The sequence below is a fragment of the Staurois parvus genome, unplaced genomic scaffold (genome assembly GCF_062004578.1).
Source record: "Staurois parvus isolate SC_StPar_1 unplaced genomic scaffold, SC_StPar_1.0 ptg001041l, whole genome shotgun sequence".
NCBI lineage: Eukaryota > Metazoa > Chordata > Amphibia > Anura > Ranidae > Staurois > Staurois parvus.
The window spans coordinates 541,323-560,432 of NW_028318837.1; the positions used below are offsets into that span (position 1 = coordinate 541,323).

General features: G+C 40.9%; 1 protein-coding gene across 1 annotated transcript in view; it reads left to right on the forward strand.

Moving 5' to 3' along the window:
* The window catches only part of RCVRN (recoverin), a 67,212-nt gene extending 49,976 nt beyond the window's left edge, over positions 1 to 17,236 (forward strand). Inside the window, exon 3 of the mRNA XM_089657913.1 lies at positions 15,581 to 17,236. Coding sequence (XP_089514039.1) covers positions 15,581 to 15,696 — 116 coding nt within the window. The 3' untranslated portion in view covers positions 15,697 to 17,236. The remainder of the gene's footprint in view (positions 1 to 15,580) is intronic.
* The last annotated feature ends 1,874 nt before the right edge of the window (positions 17,237 to 19,110 follow it).

Here is a 19,110-nt window from a genome sequence, read left to right on the forward strand (position 1 = left end):
TGGGGGGGGATTTACTAAAACTGGAACACTCAGGAACTGGCGCAACTGTGCAGGGTAACCAATCAGCTTCTAACCCGCACTCCAGATAGGCTAATTGGCTCCTGTCTATATTGGCTCTAGTATGTCCATGTATGAATGTAAGGCTGGCCATACATTATACAATTTTCTTGAGATTTTTGGTTTAGATTTACCAAAAACCATGTAATAGGAGGTCAAACCTAAACAACACTTTCAGTTGTATCCAATTAGGCGGGCTCTTGCACTACATAGCTGAAGGTAAATCTAAAGAAAATTGGGCAGAAATTGGACAGAAAATTGTATAGTGTATGGCCAGCCTTAGTTAGGGACCTTAGATTGTACGCTCCTTGAGGGTTAGGGACTGATGTGAATGTCCAATATACAGGTGGACCTTGGTTTACGAACGCTTCAGTTAATGTAATTTTCGGTTTACGAATGAAAATCCATTGATAATAATGCCTCGGTTTACACATTTTTTACAAATTTCTTTCACAATACGAAGTGTACAGTATGTCGGTGCCGACTTTTAAATGCAATTGCCGGCTTTTTTTTTCTTCACTATAGCTCACAGAATTAGATGTCACTTTTCCTGGAGCTAAAGGAAAATTTGTTTCTTTAAACTCAGGGAAATTAACTGAAAGGAAACATTGTTTCTTTTAACTCGGGGAAATAAACTGAAAGGAAACATTGTTTCTTTTAACTCGGGGAAATTAACTGAAAGGAAACATTGTTTCTTTTAACTCGGTGAAATAAACTGAAAGGAAACATTGTTTCTTTTAACTCGGGGAAAAAAACTGAAAGGAAACATTGTTTGTTTTAACTCGGGAAATAAACTGAAAGGAAACATTGTTTCTTTTAACTCGGGGAAATAAACTGAAAGGAAACATTGTTTCTTTTAACGCCGGGAAATAAACTGAAAGGAAACATTGTTTCTTTTAACTCGGGGAAATAAACTGAAAGGAAACTTTGTTTCTTTTAACTCCGGGAAATAAACTGAAACGAAACATTGTTTCTTTTAACTCGGGAAATAAACTGAAAGGAAACATTGTTTCTTTTAATTCGGGAAATAAACTGAAAGGAAACATTGTTTCTTTAACTCGGGGAAATAAACTGAAAGGAAACATTGTTTCTTTTAACTCGGGGAAATAAACTGAAAGGAAACTTTGTTTCTTTTAGCTGGGCGGGAAATGACAGCTGATTCTCTGAGCTATAGGGAAGAAAAAATAAAACGGTAATTACATTTAAAAACTGGCACTGATCTATAGTGACAGCGACCCTTATTAAAAACTTTTTTCTGATCTCTGGAACGAATAAATTGGTTTTCGATGAAAGGAAACATTGTTTCTTTTAACTCGGGGAAATAAACTGAAAGGAAACATTGTTTCTTTTAACTCCGGGAAATAAACTGAAAGGAAACATTGTTTCTTTTAACTCGGGGAAATAAACTGAAAGGAAACATTGTTTCTTTTAACTCGGGAAATAAACTGAAAGGAAACATTGTTTCTTTTAACTCGGGAAATAAACTGAAAGGAAACATTGTTTCTTTTAGCTGGGCGGGAAAGTGACAGATGATTCTCTGAGCTATAGTGAAGAGAAAATAAAACGGTAATTACATTTAAAAACTGGCACTGATCTATAGTGACAGCGACCCTTATTAAAAACTTTTTTCTGATCTCTGGAACGAATTAATTGGTTTTCGATGCATTCCTATGGGATTTTTTGCAATACGAAATGTCCCAGAGAACGCATTAAATTTGTAAACCGAGGTACACCTGTATATGTAAACCGCTGTGCAGGGGCAGAAAACTCATGGGGCAACAGTGGACCATGGGGCCCCTGGGCAATAGGGGATCATGGGGCCCCTGTGTCCTTGCCCAAACTCAAAAAAGCCTATGAAAAAGGTACCAAGGGCATCTCATGGGGCCCCCTACTGACCCCGGGCCCTCGGGCAGTGTCCAAGTTTCCAAATGGTCAGTCCGCCCCTGCCGCTGCGTAAATTAATGGCGCTATATAAGTACCTGAAATAAATAATAAACTTTAGCTTCTCCAATTTTTTACAATAAATCCTGGAAGCTGATTGGTTTCTCTGCAGAGCTGCTCCAGATTTTGGACTCTCCAGTTTTAGTAAATGAACCCCAATTGTGCACAAAAAGAAGGCGTGCTCATCCACAGCACACGCCACGGCAAACAATGAGAGCACGCAGTACACAGGGACGCAATGTCGCAGAACAATCATTTCTAACACCACTTATTATTATTATTGTAAGGCTCCATGTACACTGCAGCTGATCACTCACGTTTAGGAGCTGTTCTACGTTTTTTTTCAGCAGCCCCTGAACTCTCCCTAATGTTTTCCTATGTGTCCATATACACATCATCGTTTACAGGCAGTTGAGTTTACAGTCATGTTTTTGAACGCAGAAAACTTGCGTTCAGCAGTCAATTTTATCAGCGTTTCAAATGCCAAACGCTTGTAAATGCATGTAAACGCAGCTAACCGCTTTTATAAGCGTTTGCGTTTGGAACATTTTTTTAACTCTTCCATTTCCAGATGCTGTCCAAAGCCTTTTTTCATCATGAAAAATACATGCTAAGTAGAGATGAGCGAATCGAACCAGGCGAAGTGGAATTCGTTTCGAATTTCAGGAAAAATTCGCGGCGAATCCGAATATTAGCATACTTCTGGTGCGCGAATCGGATTTTTCCCGATCAGCCGGCAAAAGTGTCCCTGCAGAGAGCTCCGCTATTTCTGACAGTTCTCTGACAGTTCCTTCACATGTACAGCGGTTGAAACATTGTATCTATTTGTTTCCATTTAGGATACAGATGTTTTTATTCGGAAATAGATACAATGTTTCAACCGCTGTAAATGTGAAGGAACTGTCAGAGAACTGTCAGAAATAGCGGAGCTCTCTGCAGATACACTTTTTGCTGTACTGGAATACTTCTTCTTTTCATTCTTCTTTTCATTCTTCTCATTCTTCTTTTCATTCTTCTTCTCATTCTTCTTTTCATTCTTCTTTTCATTCTTCTTCTTCTTTTCATTCTTCTTTTCATTCTTCTCATTCTTCTTTTCTTCTTCATGAAAAGAAGAATGAGAAGAAGAATGAAAAGAAGAATGAAAAGAAGAATGAGAAGAATGAAAAGAAGAATGAAACGAAGAAGAAGAATGAAAAGAAGAATGAGAAGAAGAATGAGAAGAAGAATGAGAAGAATGAAAAGAAGAATGAGAAGAATGAAAAAAAGAATGAAAAGAAGAAGAAGAAGAATGAAAAGAAGAATGAGAAGAAGAAGAAGAATGAAAAGAAGAATGAGAAGAAGAATGAAAAGAAGAATGAAAAGAAGAATGAGAAGAATGAAAAGAAGAATGAAAAGAAGAAGAAGAATGAAAAGAAGAATGAGAAGAAGAATGAAAAGAAGAATGAGAAGAAGAATGAGAAGAATGAAAAGAAGAATGAGAAGAATGAAAAGAAGAATGAAAAGAAGAAGAATGAAAAGAAGAAGAAGAATGAAAAGAAGAAGAAGAAGAATGAAAAGAAGAATGAAAAGAAGAATGAAACGAAGAAGAAGAATGAAAAGAAGAAGAATGAAAAGAAGAATGAAAAGAAGAATGAGAAGAATGAAAAGATTCTTCTTCTTCTTCTTTTCATTCTTCTTCTTCGTTTCATTCTTCTTTTCATTCTTCTTCTTCTTCTTTTCATTCTTCTCATTCTTCTTTTCATTCTTCTTCTTCTTCTTCTTTTCATTCTTCTTCTTCTTCTTTTCATTCTTCTTCTTCTTTTCATTCTTCTTTTCATTCTTCTTCTTCTTCTTTTCATTCATTCTTCTTCTTCTTTTCATTCTTCTTTTCATTCTTCTTCTTCTTTTCATTCTTCTTCTTCTTCTTTTCATTCTTCTTTTCATTCTTCTCATTCTTCTTTTCATTCTTCTCATTCTTCTTTTCATTCTTCTTCTCATTCTTCTTTTCATTCTTCTTCTTTTCATTCTTCTTTTCATTCTTCTCATTCTTCTTTTCTTCTTCATGAAAAGAAGAATGAGAAGAAGAATGAAAAGAAGAAGAAGAATGAAAAGAAGAATGAGAAGAAGAATGAAAAGAAGAATGAGAAGATTGACAAGAAGAATGAAAAGAAGAAGAAGAATGAAAAGAAGAATGAGAAGAAGAATGAAAAGAAGAATGAAAAGAAGAATGAAAAGAAGAATGAGAAGAAGAATGAAAAGAAGAATGAGAAGAATGAAAAGAAGAATGAAAAGAAGAAGAAGAATGAAAAGAAGAATGAGAAGAAGAATGAGAAGAATGAAAAGAAGAATGAGAAGAATGAAAAGAAGAATGAAAAGAAGAAGAATGAAAAGAAGAAGAAGAATGAAAAGAAGAATGAAAAGAAGAAGAAGAAGAAGAAGAATCTTTTCATTCTTCTCATTCTTCTTTTCATTCTTCTTTTCATTCTTCTTCTTTTCATTCTTCTTCTTCTTTTCATTCTTCTTTTCATTCTTCTTCTTCTTTTCATTCTTCTTTTCATTCTTCTTCTTCTTCTTTTCATTCTTCTCATTCTTCTTTTCATTCTTCTTCTTCTTTTCATTCTTCTTCTTCTTCTTTTCATTCTTCTTCTTCTTTTCATTCTTCTTTTCATTCTTCTTCTTTTTCTTTTCATTCTTCTTCTTCTTTTCATTCTTCTTTTCATTCTTCTTCTTCTTCTTTTCATTCTTCTTCTTCTTTTCATTCTTCTTCTTCTTCTTTTCATTCTTCTTTTCCTTCTTCTTTTCATTCTTCTCATTCTTCTTTTCATTCTTCTTTTCATTCTTCTTCTCATTCTTCTTTTCATTCTTCTTCTTCTTCTTTTCATTCTTCTTTTCATTCTTCTCATTCTTCTTTTCTTCTTCATGAAAAGAAGAATGAGAAGAAGAATGAAAAGAAGAATGAAAAGAAGAATAAGAAGAATGAAAAGAAGAATGAAAAGAAGAAGAAGAATGAAAAGAAGAATGAGAAGAAGAATGAAAAGAAGAATGAGAAGAAGAATGAGAAGAATGAAAAGAAGAATGAGAAGAATGAAAAGAAGAATGAAAAGAAGAAGAATGAAAAGAAGAAGAAGAAGAATGAAAAGAAGAATGAAAAGAAGAATGAGAAGAAGAATGAAAAGAAGAATGAAAAGAAGAATGAGAAGAATGAAAAGAAGAATGAAAAGAAGAAGAAGAATGAAAAGAAGAATGAGAAGAAGAATGAAAAGAAGAATGAGAAGATAGAAAAGAAGAATGAGAAGAATGAAAAGAAGAATGAAAAGAAGAAGAAGAAGAATGAAAAGAAGAAGAAGAATGAAAAGAAGAATGAAAAGAAGAAGAAGAAGAATCTTTTCATTCTTCTCATCCTTCTTCTTCTTCTCATCCTTTTCCTTCTTCTCATCCTTCTTCTTCTCATCCTTCTTCTTCTTCTCATCCTTCTCCTTCTTCTCATACTTCTCCTTCTTCTCATCCTTCTTCTTCTTCTCATCCTTCTTCTTCTCATCCTTCTCCTTCTTCTCATCCTTCTTCTCATCCTTCTCCTTCTTCTCATCCTTCTTCTCATCCTTCTCCTTCTTCTCATCCTTCTCCTTCTTCTCATCCTTCTCCTTCTCCTTCTTCTCATCCTTCTCCTTCTTCTCATCCTTCTCCTTCTTCTCATCCTTCTCCTTCTCCTTCTTCTCATCCTTCTCCTTCTTCTCATCCTTCTCCTTCTTCTCATCCTTCTCCTTCTCCTTCTTCTCATCCTTCTCCTTCTTCTCATCCATCTCCTTCTTCTCATCCTTCTCCTTCTCCTTCTTCTCATCCTTCTCCTTCTTCTCATCCTTCTCCTTCTTCTCATCCTTCTCCTTCTCCTTCTTCTCATCCTTCTCCTTCTTCTCATCCTTCTCCTTCTTCTCATCCTTCTCCTTCTCCTTCCTCATCTCCAAGGGCATTTAAATTAAAGGTACAGTGTTCTGCACTAATATAAAGGCTCTCTGAAGCCTAGAAACCCTTTTTATAAGTTAAATTCGTAGCGAATAAATTCGCATCGAATCGAATTTCTTCCTCAAATTCGGCGAATCAGCCGAATCAAATTTTTGAATAATTCGCTCATCTCTAATGCTAAGCATTTTCCCGGTACTCAGATGGACCCGGTACACCATACTTTGAGGTTTCACATGAAAGAAAATATATTAGACACTGCTGCAATAATTTCTGCACAGAAATGAGCCGGAACACATCCAAACACCACAAAAAGAAAAAAGCTAAACTCAACAAATACTGCTGTCTCTGCTTCTGCTCTCTCTATTTCTTTCAAAATGTCTGAAGTAGTAAATTTTTTACTATTTTTTTCAGTGCATTCTGGGCATTTTGGAAGGTCTCCTGAGGTTATCTTTAACCTCCCTGGCGGTATTCCTGAGTGTAGCTCGGGGTAAAGTTTCAGTACCACAAGCGGTAACCCCGAGCTACACTCGGGCTTACCATGCGGCACTGCTCCGGGATCTCTTCTTCACTTACCTTGTCCTGCGCTCCCATGATGTCCCTCCTGCAGTGTCCACGGCAATGTCCTCCAGCCGATGCCGGCATCTGTCATCTGGGTTCCATCCCCTGCGAGCGTCGGGACGTACGGGGGACGGAACTGGCAGAAAATTCAAAAATGACAAAAAGTGACATTCACTAAAATCACTAAAATGACATAGTATAACATTCCTGTATCAAACCATTTCACATACATGTTGTCCCGAGTGCTTTGTCCGGCGCCCTGCCTGCATTTTTACTGTTCTTTCTGCCTGGAAACTGAGAAACGTCCATGGCGTCCAAAAAGCGTCCCTTTAGGTCAGACGCGGTTTTAGACCGGCTAGAGAACAGCGATAGTAAATCAGAACCACTTGCAGAATTGAGTGATAATGATTCGTGGGGGAAATTCGTCATCAGTGAAAATGATTTTGTGACTTTGGTCAGTGATGTGCGAACTTGGCGCTGTATTTAAAATTTCAGTGTTTTTGGTTTGATTATATTATTGAATTAAATTTAATATTATTATATTATTATTTTTTAGGATTATTTATTAAATTATAATTTATGATTTTGTGTTTCAAATTTTATCCTACCCGGAATGTTTACTAGACTCTTGTTCGGACAGATTTCAGTGAGTTATTCCTAAAAATTACAGCCTACAATAAAAAAAATATATATTTCCATGCAAAAAAATGTATCGCTTTGAGCACAGAAATATGGACATAATCAGGCCGCTAGGGAGGTTAAAAAACGCTTCTAAACGCAAATACTCATAAACGGCATATACGCAAATGCGGCTAAACAGACTTTTTTTAACCTATGTTTTCCTGCAGTCATTTCCATCGTTCAGAAGTGTCCCGTGTACATGGAGCCTAATGCAGGCCATAGTCGGTTCATGTTTTGTCCGAAAAATGAAACATCGGTCGTTCTGTTGCCACCAATGATTGCGAAAATCAGCCGTTTTTCGCAAATTTTGAAGCATGACCGATAAAAGAAATGAGGAGGAACCGTAAAAATTGCCCAATGCCATTGCCCCACTAACAGTGTGAAAATCGGCCGATTATTCTTTCGAACAAAAGATCCACCGATAAACAAACCGTCTATGGCCTGCATAAGTGCTGTATGAAGAGCAGAGCACCGGCAAAGCGGGATTCCTATCTCTGCTCCGAACAGCCCAAGCTCCTTCTTGCATCCGATGCAATGATGTACCCATGTGGGATATTTGTCTGTGCGCCGCTGACATCAGTCTAATGAAATATGGTGCTTTGGTCGGCACGCAATGTACTGAGCAATATACAGGAGCTGAGAACAATATGTCCTCACAAAGATGTCTGCAGAGGCACAATTATTGATTTAGAACTTTAATTCCAGTTAGCCAGGTGAATAATTAGATGTTATTTCCATGTTCCCCTGATTGCTGTGCGCATGCAACAAATACAATATTATCAGATGGTTTCCAGCTCGGTATTGAAGAGTAAAATTATTTGCACAATGGGGATGATTTACTAAAACTGGAGAGCGCAAAATCTGGGGCAGCTGTGCATGGCAGCCAATCAGCTTCTAGATTCAGCTTGTTCAGTTTAACCCCCCTGGCGGTATTCCCGAGTGTAGCTCGGGGTAAAGTTTCAGCACCACAAGCGGTAACCCCGAGCTACACTCGGGAATACCATGCGGCGCTGCCCCGGGATCTCTTCTGCACTTACCTTGTCCTGCGCGCCCGCAATGTCCCTCCTGCAGTGTCCCTGGCAATGTCCTCCGGCCGATGCCGGCATCTGTCTTCTGGTTTCCATTCCCTGCGATGTCGGGACGTACGGAGAAGGAACGGCGGGAAATTTGAAAATGACAAAAAGTGACATTCACTAAATACACTAAAATCACATAGTATAACATTCCTGTATCAAACCATTTCACATACATTTTGTCCCGAGTGCTTTGTCCGGCGCCCTGCCTGCATTTTTACTGTTCTTTCTGCCTGGAGGCTAAAACGTCCATGGCGTCCAAAAAGCGTCCCTTTAGGTCAAAGCGGTTTTAGATCGGCTAGAGAACAGTGATAGTAAATCAGAACCACTTGCAGAATTGAGTGATAATGATTCGTGGGGGAAATTCCTCATCAGACACTGAAAACGATTCTGCGACTTTGCTCAGTGATGTGCGAACTTGGCGCTATATTTCACATTTCAGTGTTTTTGGTTTGATTATATTATTGAATTAAATTTATTATTATTATTTATGATTTCATGTTTCAAGTTTTATCCTACCCGGGATGTTTACTAGACTCTTGTTTGGACAGATTTCAGTGAGTTATTCCTAAGAATTACAGGCCTACAATAAAAAAAAACAGGGGTGTGTTATATACAGAGTGCAGGATTCAGGAGTGTGTTATATACAGAGTGCAGGATTCAGGGATGTGTTATGTACAGAGTGCAGGATTCAGGAGTGCGTTATGTACAGAGTGCAGGATTCAGGGATGTGTTATGTACAGAGTGCAGGTTTCAGGGATGTGTTATGTACAGAGTGAAGGATTCAGGGATGTGTTACGTACAGAGTCCAGGATTCAGGAGTGTGTTATGTACAGAGTGCAGGATTCAGGAGTGTGTTATGTACAGAGTGCAGGATTCAGGAGTGTGTTATGTACAGAGTGCAGGATTCAGGAGTGTGTTATGTACAGAGTGCAGGATTCAGGAGTGTGTTATGTACAGAGTGCAGGATTCAGGAGTGCGTTATGTACAGAGTGCAGGATTCAGGGATGTGTTATGTACAGAGTGCAGGATTCAGGAGTGCGTTATGTACAGAGTGCAGGATTCAGGGATGTGTTATGTACAGAGTGCAGGATTCAGGGATGTGTTATGTACAGAGTGCAGGATTCAGGGATGTCTTATGTACAGAGTGCAGGATTCAGGGATGTGTTATGTACAGAGTGCAGGATTCAGGAGTGCGTTATGTACAGAGTGCAGGATTCCGGAGTGTGTTATGTACAGAGTGCAGGATTCAGGAGTGTGTTATGTACAGAGTGCAGGATTCAGGAGTGTGTTATGTACAGAGTGCAGGATTCAGGGATGTGTTATGTACAGAGTGCAGGATTCAGGAGTGCGTTATGTACAGAGTGCAGGATTCAGGAGTGCGTTATGTACAGAGTGCAGGATTCAGGAGTGTGTTATGTACAGAGTGCAGGATTCAGGGATGTGTTATGTACAGAGTGCAGGATTCAGGGATGTGTTATGTACAGAGTGCAGGATTCAGGAGTGTGTTATGTACAGAGTGCAGGATTCAGGGATGTGTTATGTACAGAGTGCAGGATTCAGGGATGTGTTATGTACAGAGTGCAGGATTCAGGGATGTGTTATGTACAGAGTGCAGGATTCAGGGATGTGTTATGTACAGAGTGCAGGATTCAGGGATGTGTTATGTACAGAGTGCAGGATTCAGGAGTGGGTTATGTACAGAGTGCAGAATTCAGGAGTGTGTTATGTACAGAGTGCAGGATTCAGGAGTGCGTTATGTACAGAGTGCAGGATTCAGGGATGTGTTATGTACAGAGTGCAGGATTCAGGGATGTGTTATGTACAGAGTGCAGGATTCAGGGATGTGTTATGTACAGAGTGCAGGATTCAGGAGTGGGTTATGTACAGAGTGCAGGATTCAGGAGTGCGTTATGTACAGAGTGCAGGATTCAGGAGTGCGTTATGTACAGAGTGCAGGATTCCGGAGTGTGTTATGTACAGAGTGCAGGATGCAGGAGTGTGTTATGTACAGAGTGCAGGATTCAGGAGTGTGTTATGTACAGAGTGCAGGATTCCGGAGTGTGTTATGTACAGAGTGCAGGATTCAGGAGTGTGTTATGTACAGAGTGCAGGATTCAGGAGTGCGTTATGTACAGAGTGCAGGATTCAGGAGTGCGTTATGTACAGAGTGCAGGATTCAGGAGTGCGTTATGTACAGAGTGCAGGATTCAGGGATGTGTTATGTACAGAGTGCAGGATTCAAGAGTGTGTTATGTACAGAGTGCAGGATTCAGGAGTGTGTTATGTACAGAGTGCAGGATTCAGGGATGTGTTATGTACAGAGTGCAGGATTCAGGGATGTGTTATGTACAGAGTGCAGGATTCAGGGATGTGTTATGTACAGAGTGCAGGATTCAGGAGTGGGTTATGTACAGAGTGCAGGATTCAGGAGTGTGTTATGTACAGAGTGCAGGATTCAGGAGTGGGTTATGTACAGAGTGCAGGATTCAGGGATGTGTTATGTACAGAGTGCAGGATTCAGGGATGTGTTATGTACAGAGTTCAGGATTCAGGGATGTGTTATGTACAGAGTGCAGGATTCAGGAGTGGGTTATGTACAGAGTGCAGGATTCAGGAGTGGGTTATGTACAGAGTGCAGGATTCAGGAGTGTGTTATGTACAGAGTGCAGGATTCAGGAGTGCGTTATGTACAGAGTGCAGGATTCAGGAGTGCGTTATGTACAGAGTGCAGGATTCAGGAGTGCGTTATGTACAGAGTGCAGGATTCAGGGATGTGTTATGTACAGAGTGCAGGATTCAGGAGTGTGTTATGTACAGAGTGCAGGATTCAGGAGTGCATTATGTACAGAGTGCAGGATTCAGGGATGTGTTATGTACAGAGTGCAGGATTCAGGGATGTGTTATGTACAGAGTGCAGGATTCAGGGATGTGTTATGTACAGAGTGCAGGATTCAGGGATGTGTTATGTACAGAGTGCAGGATTCAGGGATGTGTTATGTACAGAGTGCAGGATTCAGGAGTGTGTTATGTACAGAGTGCAGGATTCAGGAGTGCGTTATGTACAGAGTGCAGGATTCAGGGATGTGTTATGTACAGAGTGCAGGATTCAGGGATGTGTTATGTACAGAGTGCAGGATTCAGGGATGTGTTATGTACAGAGTGCAGGATTCAGGAGTGGGTTATGTACAGAGTGCAGGATTCAGGAGTGCGTTATGTACAGAGTGCAGGATTCAGGGATGTGTAATGTACAGAGTGCAGGATTCAGGAGTGGTTTATGTACAGAGTGCAGGATTCAGGAGTGCGTTATGTACAGAGTGCAGGATTCAGGAATGTGTTATGTACAGAGTGCAGGATTCAGGGATGTGTTATGTACAGAGTGCAGGATTCAGGAATGTGTTATATACAGAGTGCAGGATTCAGGGATGTGTTATGTACAGAGTGCAGGATTCAGGAATGTGTTATGTACAGAATGCAGGATTCAGGGATGTGTTATGTACAGAGTGCAGGATTCAGGGATGTGTTATGTACAGAGTGCAGGATTCAGGGATGTGTTATGTACAGAGTGCAGGATTCAGGAATGTGTTATATACAGAGTGCAAGATTCAGGAGTGCGTTAGGTACAGAGCAGGGGTGGACTGACCATTTGTAAACTTGGGCAGTGCCCGAGGGCCCAGGGTCAGTAGGGGGCCCTTGAGTTGCCCCTGGAACCTTTTTCATAGGCTTTTTTGGATGTTCTTTGAGTGTGGGCAAGGACACAGGGGCCCCATGATCCCCTATTGCCCAGGGGCCCCATGAGTTGTCAGTCCACCCCTGGGAGAGGTCCCCTGCTGAGCAAGTGGATCTGCTAAAGGGGTCCGCCCCGCGTGAAGGACCCTACATCTATGTAGTCTTTATATGACAACTTGGCGGGAAGGCCAGCGGGGCGTGCAGCTGCAATGGGAGAGAGCCTGCAGCTGTCAATTCCAACCTGTGATGTCAGGGATGGGCGGGGCCGATATGCTTTTCAGGGGCTCCACCCCCTTTGTCAAGCAGGCACTGCATAGACAATCAGCCGGCAGTTACACATTGGGGAAGACGGTGACACGGGGCAGGACTAATTGGAACTACTACATGTGCCCCCACAGTGGTGTGTAATGAAACCTGAATTATAGACCAATGCGGGGGCACATGCAGTAGTTCCTATTGGTCCTGCCCCTTTGCGGGTGCTGGGTGGCACTGCTAGGCACTGATGGGCACAGATAGGTGGCATTGCTGGGCACAGGTGGGTGGCACTTCCTGGCACTGATGGGCACAGATGGGTGGCACTGCTGGGAGCTGATGGGCACAGATGGGTGGCACTGCTGGGCACTGATGGGTGACACTTCTTGGCACTGATGGGCACAGATGGGTGGCACTGCTGGGAACTGCTGGGCACAGATGGGTGTCACTGCTAAGCACAGGTGGGTGGCACTGCTTGACACTTGAGGGTGGCACTGCTGGGCACTGAACATCAGGGCACTGCTCATCAACCATGGGTGGTTTTCATTCATGAGAAGTCGATCTATCAATCAACTTTTAATGAATGAGCTTGTTGGAAAATCTCTGCTTGTTCAGGAATAGTGTCACTGGCTGGATCACCAGGTAACCCCCCCCCCCCCAGGGAAATGGAATCGGAGTCTAAAAATAAGAATACTAATGCAGCCACCACATCCACGGATTAGTAAATTGCAATATATGCAAATCTTAAAGTGGTTTGAAAATGTAAATAAAATTAAAATAACAAACAAATAAATAAATAAAAATTTAAAATAAATAAACCTATTTATTTAAACCTAAAATTATTTATTTTTTAAACCTAAAATACTAAGACATGCTGGTAGGTTAATTGGCTCCTGTCTAACTTAGCCCTAGTATGTGTAAGTTAGGGACCTTGTACGCCCCTTGAGGGTTAGGGACTGATGTGAATGTGCAATATATGTAAAGCGCTGCATAAATTGATGGTACCTGTAATAAATAAATACAGGAATAAAATAATAAATACTAATAAAAAATAAATTAGGAAAATTAAAAAAAATAAACAACAAATAAAAAAGACCAAATAAATAAAGGAAAATGAAAAAAAACAAACAAAAAACCCAAATAAAATATAAATAACAAATAAAAAATATACATAACAAATGAATAAGAAGTATGAAAAACTAAATAAAAAAAAAAAAACTAAATAAAAAAAATAAATATATATATATATATATATATATAAAAATATCACCAAAAGCATTCTAGTTTCCAATCACGAAACAAAGTATTCCCTGTCTACATTTTTAACGCCTGATTTGCATTTTCCTCTCTACAGATAAACGTTAGGGACTCATGTGAATGTACAATATATGTAAAGCGCTGAATAAAGTGATGGTACCTGTAATAAATAAATACATGAATAAAATAATAAATACTAATAAAAAATAAATTAGGAGAATTAAAAAAATAAACAACAAATAAAAAAGACCAAATAAATAAAGGAAAATGAAAAAAAACAAACAAACAAAAAAACCCCCAAATAAAATATAAATAACAAACGAATAAGAAGTATGAAAAAAATAACAAATAAAAAAACACAAAAAATAAATATATACAGTTGTGTCCAAAATTATTCAACCCCCACTGAAATTGAGTGTTTTGGCCAGTTTGACATTGCTTTTGATCATTCAGTCATCTTGCTTACATTTACATTAAAGAGGCACTTGTAGGTCAGACAAATATAACATAACAGTTATAATGAAATAACCACAAATGTCTTTTCTGTGCTCACAGCATTATCAGTTTTATTCAACCCCCAAGTGACATTCAATCTTAGTACTTAGTACAGCATCCTTTTACAGTTATAACAGCTTTTAAACGTGAAGCATAGCTTGACACAAGTGTCTTGCAGCGATCTACGGGTATCTTCGCCCATTCTTCATGGGCAAAGGCCTCCAGTTCAGTCACATTCTTAGGCTTGCGCACTGCAACTGCTTTCTTTAAGTCCCACCAGAGGTTCTCAATCGGATTTAAGTCTGGTGACTGCGATGGCCACTCCAAAATGTTCCAGCCTTTCCTCTGCAACCATGCTCTAGTGGACTTGGAGGTATGCTTGGGATCATTGTCCTGTTGAAAGGTCCAACGTCTCCCAAGCCTCAGGTGTGTGACGGACTGCATCACGTTTCCATCCAATATCTCCTGGTACTGAAGAGAATTCATGGTACCTTGCACACGCTGAAGCTTCCCTGTACCTGCAGAAGCAAAACAGCCCCAAAGCATGATTGACCCTCCACCATGCTTCACAGTAGGCAAGGTGTTCTTTTCATCATAGGCCTTGTTCTTCCTCCTCCAAACATAGCGTTGATCCATGGGCCCAAACAGTTCTAATTTTGTTTCATCAGTCCACAGAACACTATCCCACAACTTTTGTGGTTTGTCCACATGGCTTTTGGCATACTGCAGTCGACTCTTCTTATTCTTTGGAGACAGCAAGGGGGTACGCCTGGGAGTTCTGGCACGGAGGCCTTCATTACGCAGTGTGCGTCTTATTGTCTGGGCTGAAACTTCTGTACCCACATCTGACAAATCTTTTCTCAGTTCCTCAGCAGTCACACGGGGACTTCTCTCCACTCTACGCTTCAGGTAGCGCACAGCAGTCGAAGTCAGCATCTTCTTTCTGCCACGACCAGGTAGCGTTTCAACAGTGCCCTTTGCCTTGAATTTGCGAATGATGCTTCCTAAGGTGTCTCTTGGTATGTTTAACATCTTTGCAATCTTCTTATAGCCATTGCCCTTCCTGTGAAGAGAAATCACCTCTTCTCTTGTCTTCCTGGACCATTCTCTTGCCTTCACCATGTTTGTAACCACACCAGTAAATGTCTAGAAGGAGCTGAGTATCACAGTCATTTTAAAGCTGCCTAATTGGTGCTTATTATGCTTGATTGCTGCTCGGTGACATCCACAGGTGTTTTCAATACCTGATGGAAAGCACCTGTATGAACCTCTGTTCTTCAGAGTGGTAGTCTTTAAGGGGTTGAATAATTGTGGCAATGAAGAAACCACATAAGAACCATTTACTACTGTATTACATAAACAATTGATGTCATTTTAGTTGCATTTGGGTAGTTACAACGTCCTTGTAGGATTTGATTCTGAATACAATTCCAAATGTACACTATAGTCCCTAAACCCCTTTACAGCATTGGGGGTTGAATAATTTTGGACACAACTGTATATATAATATCACCCAAAAGCATTCTAATTTCCAATCACAAAACAAAGTATTCCCTGTCTACATTTTTAACGCCTGATTTGCATTTTCATCTCTACAGATAAACTGACCGAAGGGGAATTCATACAGGGAATCGTCCAGAACAAAGAAATTCTGCGTTTAATCCAGTACGAACCTCAAAAAGTCAAGGAAAAGCTAAAAGAGAAAAAACATTAACTCGGAATGTGGAGGATTTTTTTTTTTTTGAAAGACTGTACACCTCCAACGAGCAGAGAATCGCTGAGTCTACCGAAACACAAACTGAAACTCTTCTTGTCCCTAAACTGTCTCTCCACCACTCGTGTCATGTAGGATTGCGTTGTCTGCGCTGTAATTAGTTTAACGAATAATCTGCGGATTACATCTGCAGCCTTCTTATACTCTGAAGGTCACTAACAGTAATCTTGCTGCATTTAAAAACCGATATCACTCTTGTAAGGCTACTTTAAGCTAATAAAGGCGCTGAAGCCGCAGGAGGAAAACAAACAATACCAACAAAGAGGAAACAAACACACCGCAAGAGACAAAAAATATTCAAAAAGTTTTCATCAACCAAAAAAAAAAAAAAGAATGATGCTATCTTACTATTGTCTGTTATCTGCAGGTTGGTAGGGATGTAGTATGTGTTGTAGGTGGGTTTTTTTTTCTTTTGTAAAAATGTTAATTGTTCAAAAAAAAAAGTAGACGAGGAAAATGTTCTTATTGATCATGTGGGGACTTTTTACACTGCTGCACTGATATATTTATTTATTATTCATCGGAATCAAGGATAGTCTTCCATAATAATAATAAAAAAAAAAAGAAAACAATAAAAATGTGGCACTGATGGGCACTGACAGCTGGCACTGATGAGCACTGACAGGTGGCACTGATGGGCACTGGCAGGTGGCACTGATGGGCACTGACAGCTGGCACTGATGGGCACTGACAGCTGGCACTGATGAGCACTGACAGGTGGCACTGATGGGCACTGACAGGTGGCACTGATGGGCACTGACAGCTGGCACTGATGGACACTGACAGGTGGCACTGCTGGGGCTACACTGATCATCAGTGCCCTGATGATCAGTGTACATGTCCCCTCCGAGGAATGCCGATTACCGGCTCTCCTCTCCTCTGTCAGCATGACAGCGTGTGAGGAGAGAAATATCGATAACCCGCATTTCCCTATAGCTGATAGCTGATCCGCTGTGTCCAAGGGACACTCCCGGAGCCGCTCATGCACAGTTAGAATGGGAGGATGTCATATGACGTCCTCCCAGAACAAGAGAACCGCCTTGCGGCCGTCATTACCCTATATGGCGGGCACGAGGTGCTTAAACTGCAAAACGCATAAAAAATGCGTAAAAAAAGAGTCAAAAACGCAGGTGCAGAAACACAAAGCGCAATGCAGAAACGAGTGGAACGCAAACTGCATAGGCGTGAACCCAGCCTAGGATTTGTATTGATGCATCTAAAATGTATTTAGCGGATTAAAACAGAAAGTTTAATTGAGCCTGAAATTGTTGGTGTTTTGGGTTGTGTCTGAAATGAGAATTGGCATTGGCAGTGAACATATGGAAATGTGGAATATTATATTGGCAATGTTTTACTAAACAAGTCTGACGGATGACCCGATTTACTGCATATCTCCCGCTGATGATTCAAATGGACTCGGCTGAATGCGATCTGCGATATTGATCATCACAATTAAATAAACTCTCTTTATATTCTGTCATTTTTTTTTGCTTCTTTGTATTCTCTTTTCACCTAATGATGGCAGTAAAATGAAGATACATTTCTCGTATTTTCAGTATATTCCTTGTATTATGATTCACTCTTGTTTATTATGGATCCAGTTTTGGCAAACAATATATAAAAAATAATTGTATCCAATATTTATTCAATTTTCAACCTAGATGCCTCATGCCACAGGTAGTGAGGAAGAATCAGTGTCTCCTCCAGGGTGGACTGACAACTCATGGGGGCCCCGGGCAATAGGGGATCATGGGGCCCCTGTGTCCTTGCCCAAACTCAAAAAAGCCTATGAAAAAGGTACCAGGGGCATCTCATGGGGCCCCCTATTGACCCCGGGCCCTCGGGCAGTGCCCGAGTTTCCAAATGGTCAGTCCGCCCCTGCCTGTCAGTATCCTTCAATAAATTCCTGGCATGCCACAATATACAGCAACAGGATAATTTCTCAGAACAGCTCCACCTTTTATCATGAAAAGCTGTCCTTGAGCTCCTGCTGGTGACTTTGCCTAGGCTGAGATGATGTCATCAGTCTGCTGCAGGTAGAAGTAAGAATTTCTGCCTCTCTACCCCAGGGGCTGATCAGTGTCAGGCGTGTGTAAACACAGCTGTCAGGACCCGGGTCTGAACCTGCAACCTCTGCTGGTGTCTGGAAGTATCTCTTCTTGCTGAGCCACCTGAGATGCTGGATAGCTCCCTGGACAATTAATTTGGATGATCTTGCTTTGAACCTTGTTTCTGGTGAATCATTTACTGTTTGACTCTCCCATGAACTTCCTATTTAAAGTGTTACTAAACCCTCTGGTCTCCCCGGACCCTGCATTCACTATATCTGGTCTCCCCGCACCCTGCATTCACTATATCTGGTCTCCCCAGACCCTGCATTCACTATATCTGGTCTCCCCGGACCCTGCATTCACTATATCTGGTCTCCCCGCACCCTGCATTCACTATATCCGGTCTCCCCAGACCCTGCATTTACTATATCTGGTCTCCCCGGACCCAGCATTCACTATATCTGGTCTCCCAGGACCCTGCATTCACTATATCTGGTCTACCAGGACCCTGCATTCACTATATCCGGTCTCCCCGGACCCTGCATTCACTATATCTGGTCTCCCAGGACCCTGCATTCACTATATCTGGTCTACCAGGACCCTGCATTCACTATATCTGGTCTCCCCAGACCCTGCATTCACTATATCTGGTCTCCCCGGACCCTGCATTCACTATATTTGGTCTCCCCAAACCCTGCATTTACTATATCTGGTCTCCCTGGACCCTGCATTCACTATATCTGGTCTACCAGGACCCTGCATTCACTATATCTGGTCTCCCCGGACCCTGCATTTACTATATCCGGTCCCCCAGGACCCTGCATTCACTATATCCGCTCTCCACAGACCCTGCATTCACTATATCTGGTCTCCCCGCATCTTGCATTCACTATATCCGGTCTCCCCGGACCCTGCATTCACTATATCCGGTCTCCCTGGACCCTGCATTCACTATATCCGGTCTCCCCGGACCCTGCATTCACTATATCTGGTCTCCCCGGACCCTGCATTCACTATATCTGGTCTCCCACAGTGCGCACAACATGGAAATGCAATTATTTTAGTAAATATAAACTTCTAAATACCTTTTATCATCAGCGGTATATAGCAGTCTTGTGACTTCTATCAGTGTTGTAGGAGGACTTTTCTTTCTGCTCTAGGAGGATGCAGAACCCCTGACCTCTGTCTGGGCAGTGCTGATTGGTCCTGTGCTGATCACATGAACTCTCCCAAGAAAAAAACCTTAATAGCAATACACTCTAAACTGAGCATGTGCAGAATGACTACGGTTCAGTCTGTCTTA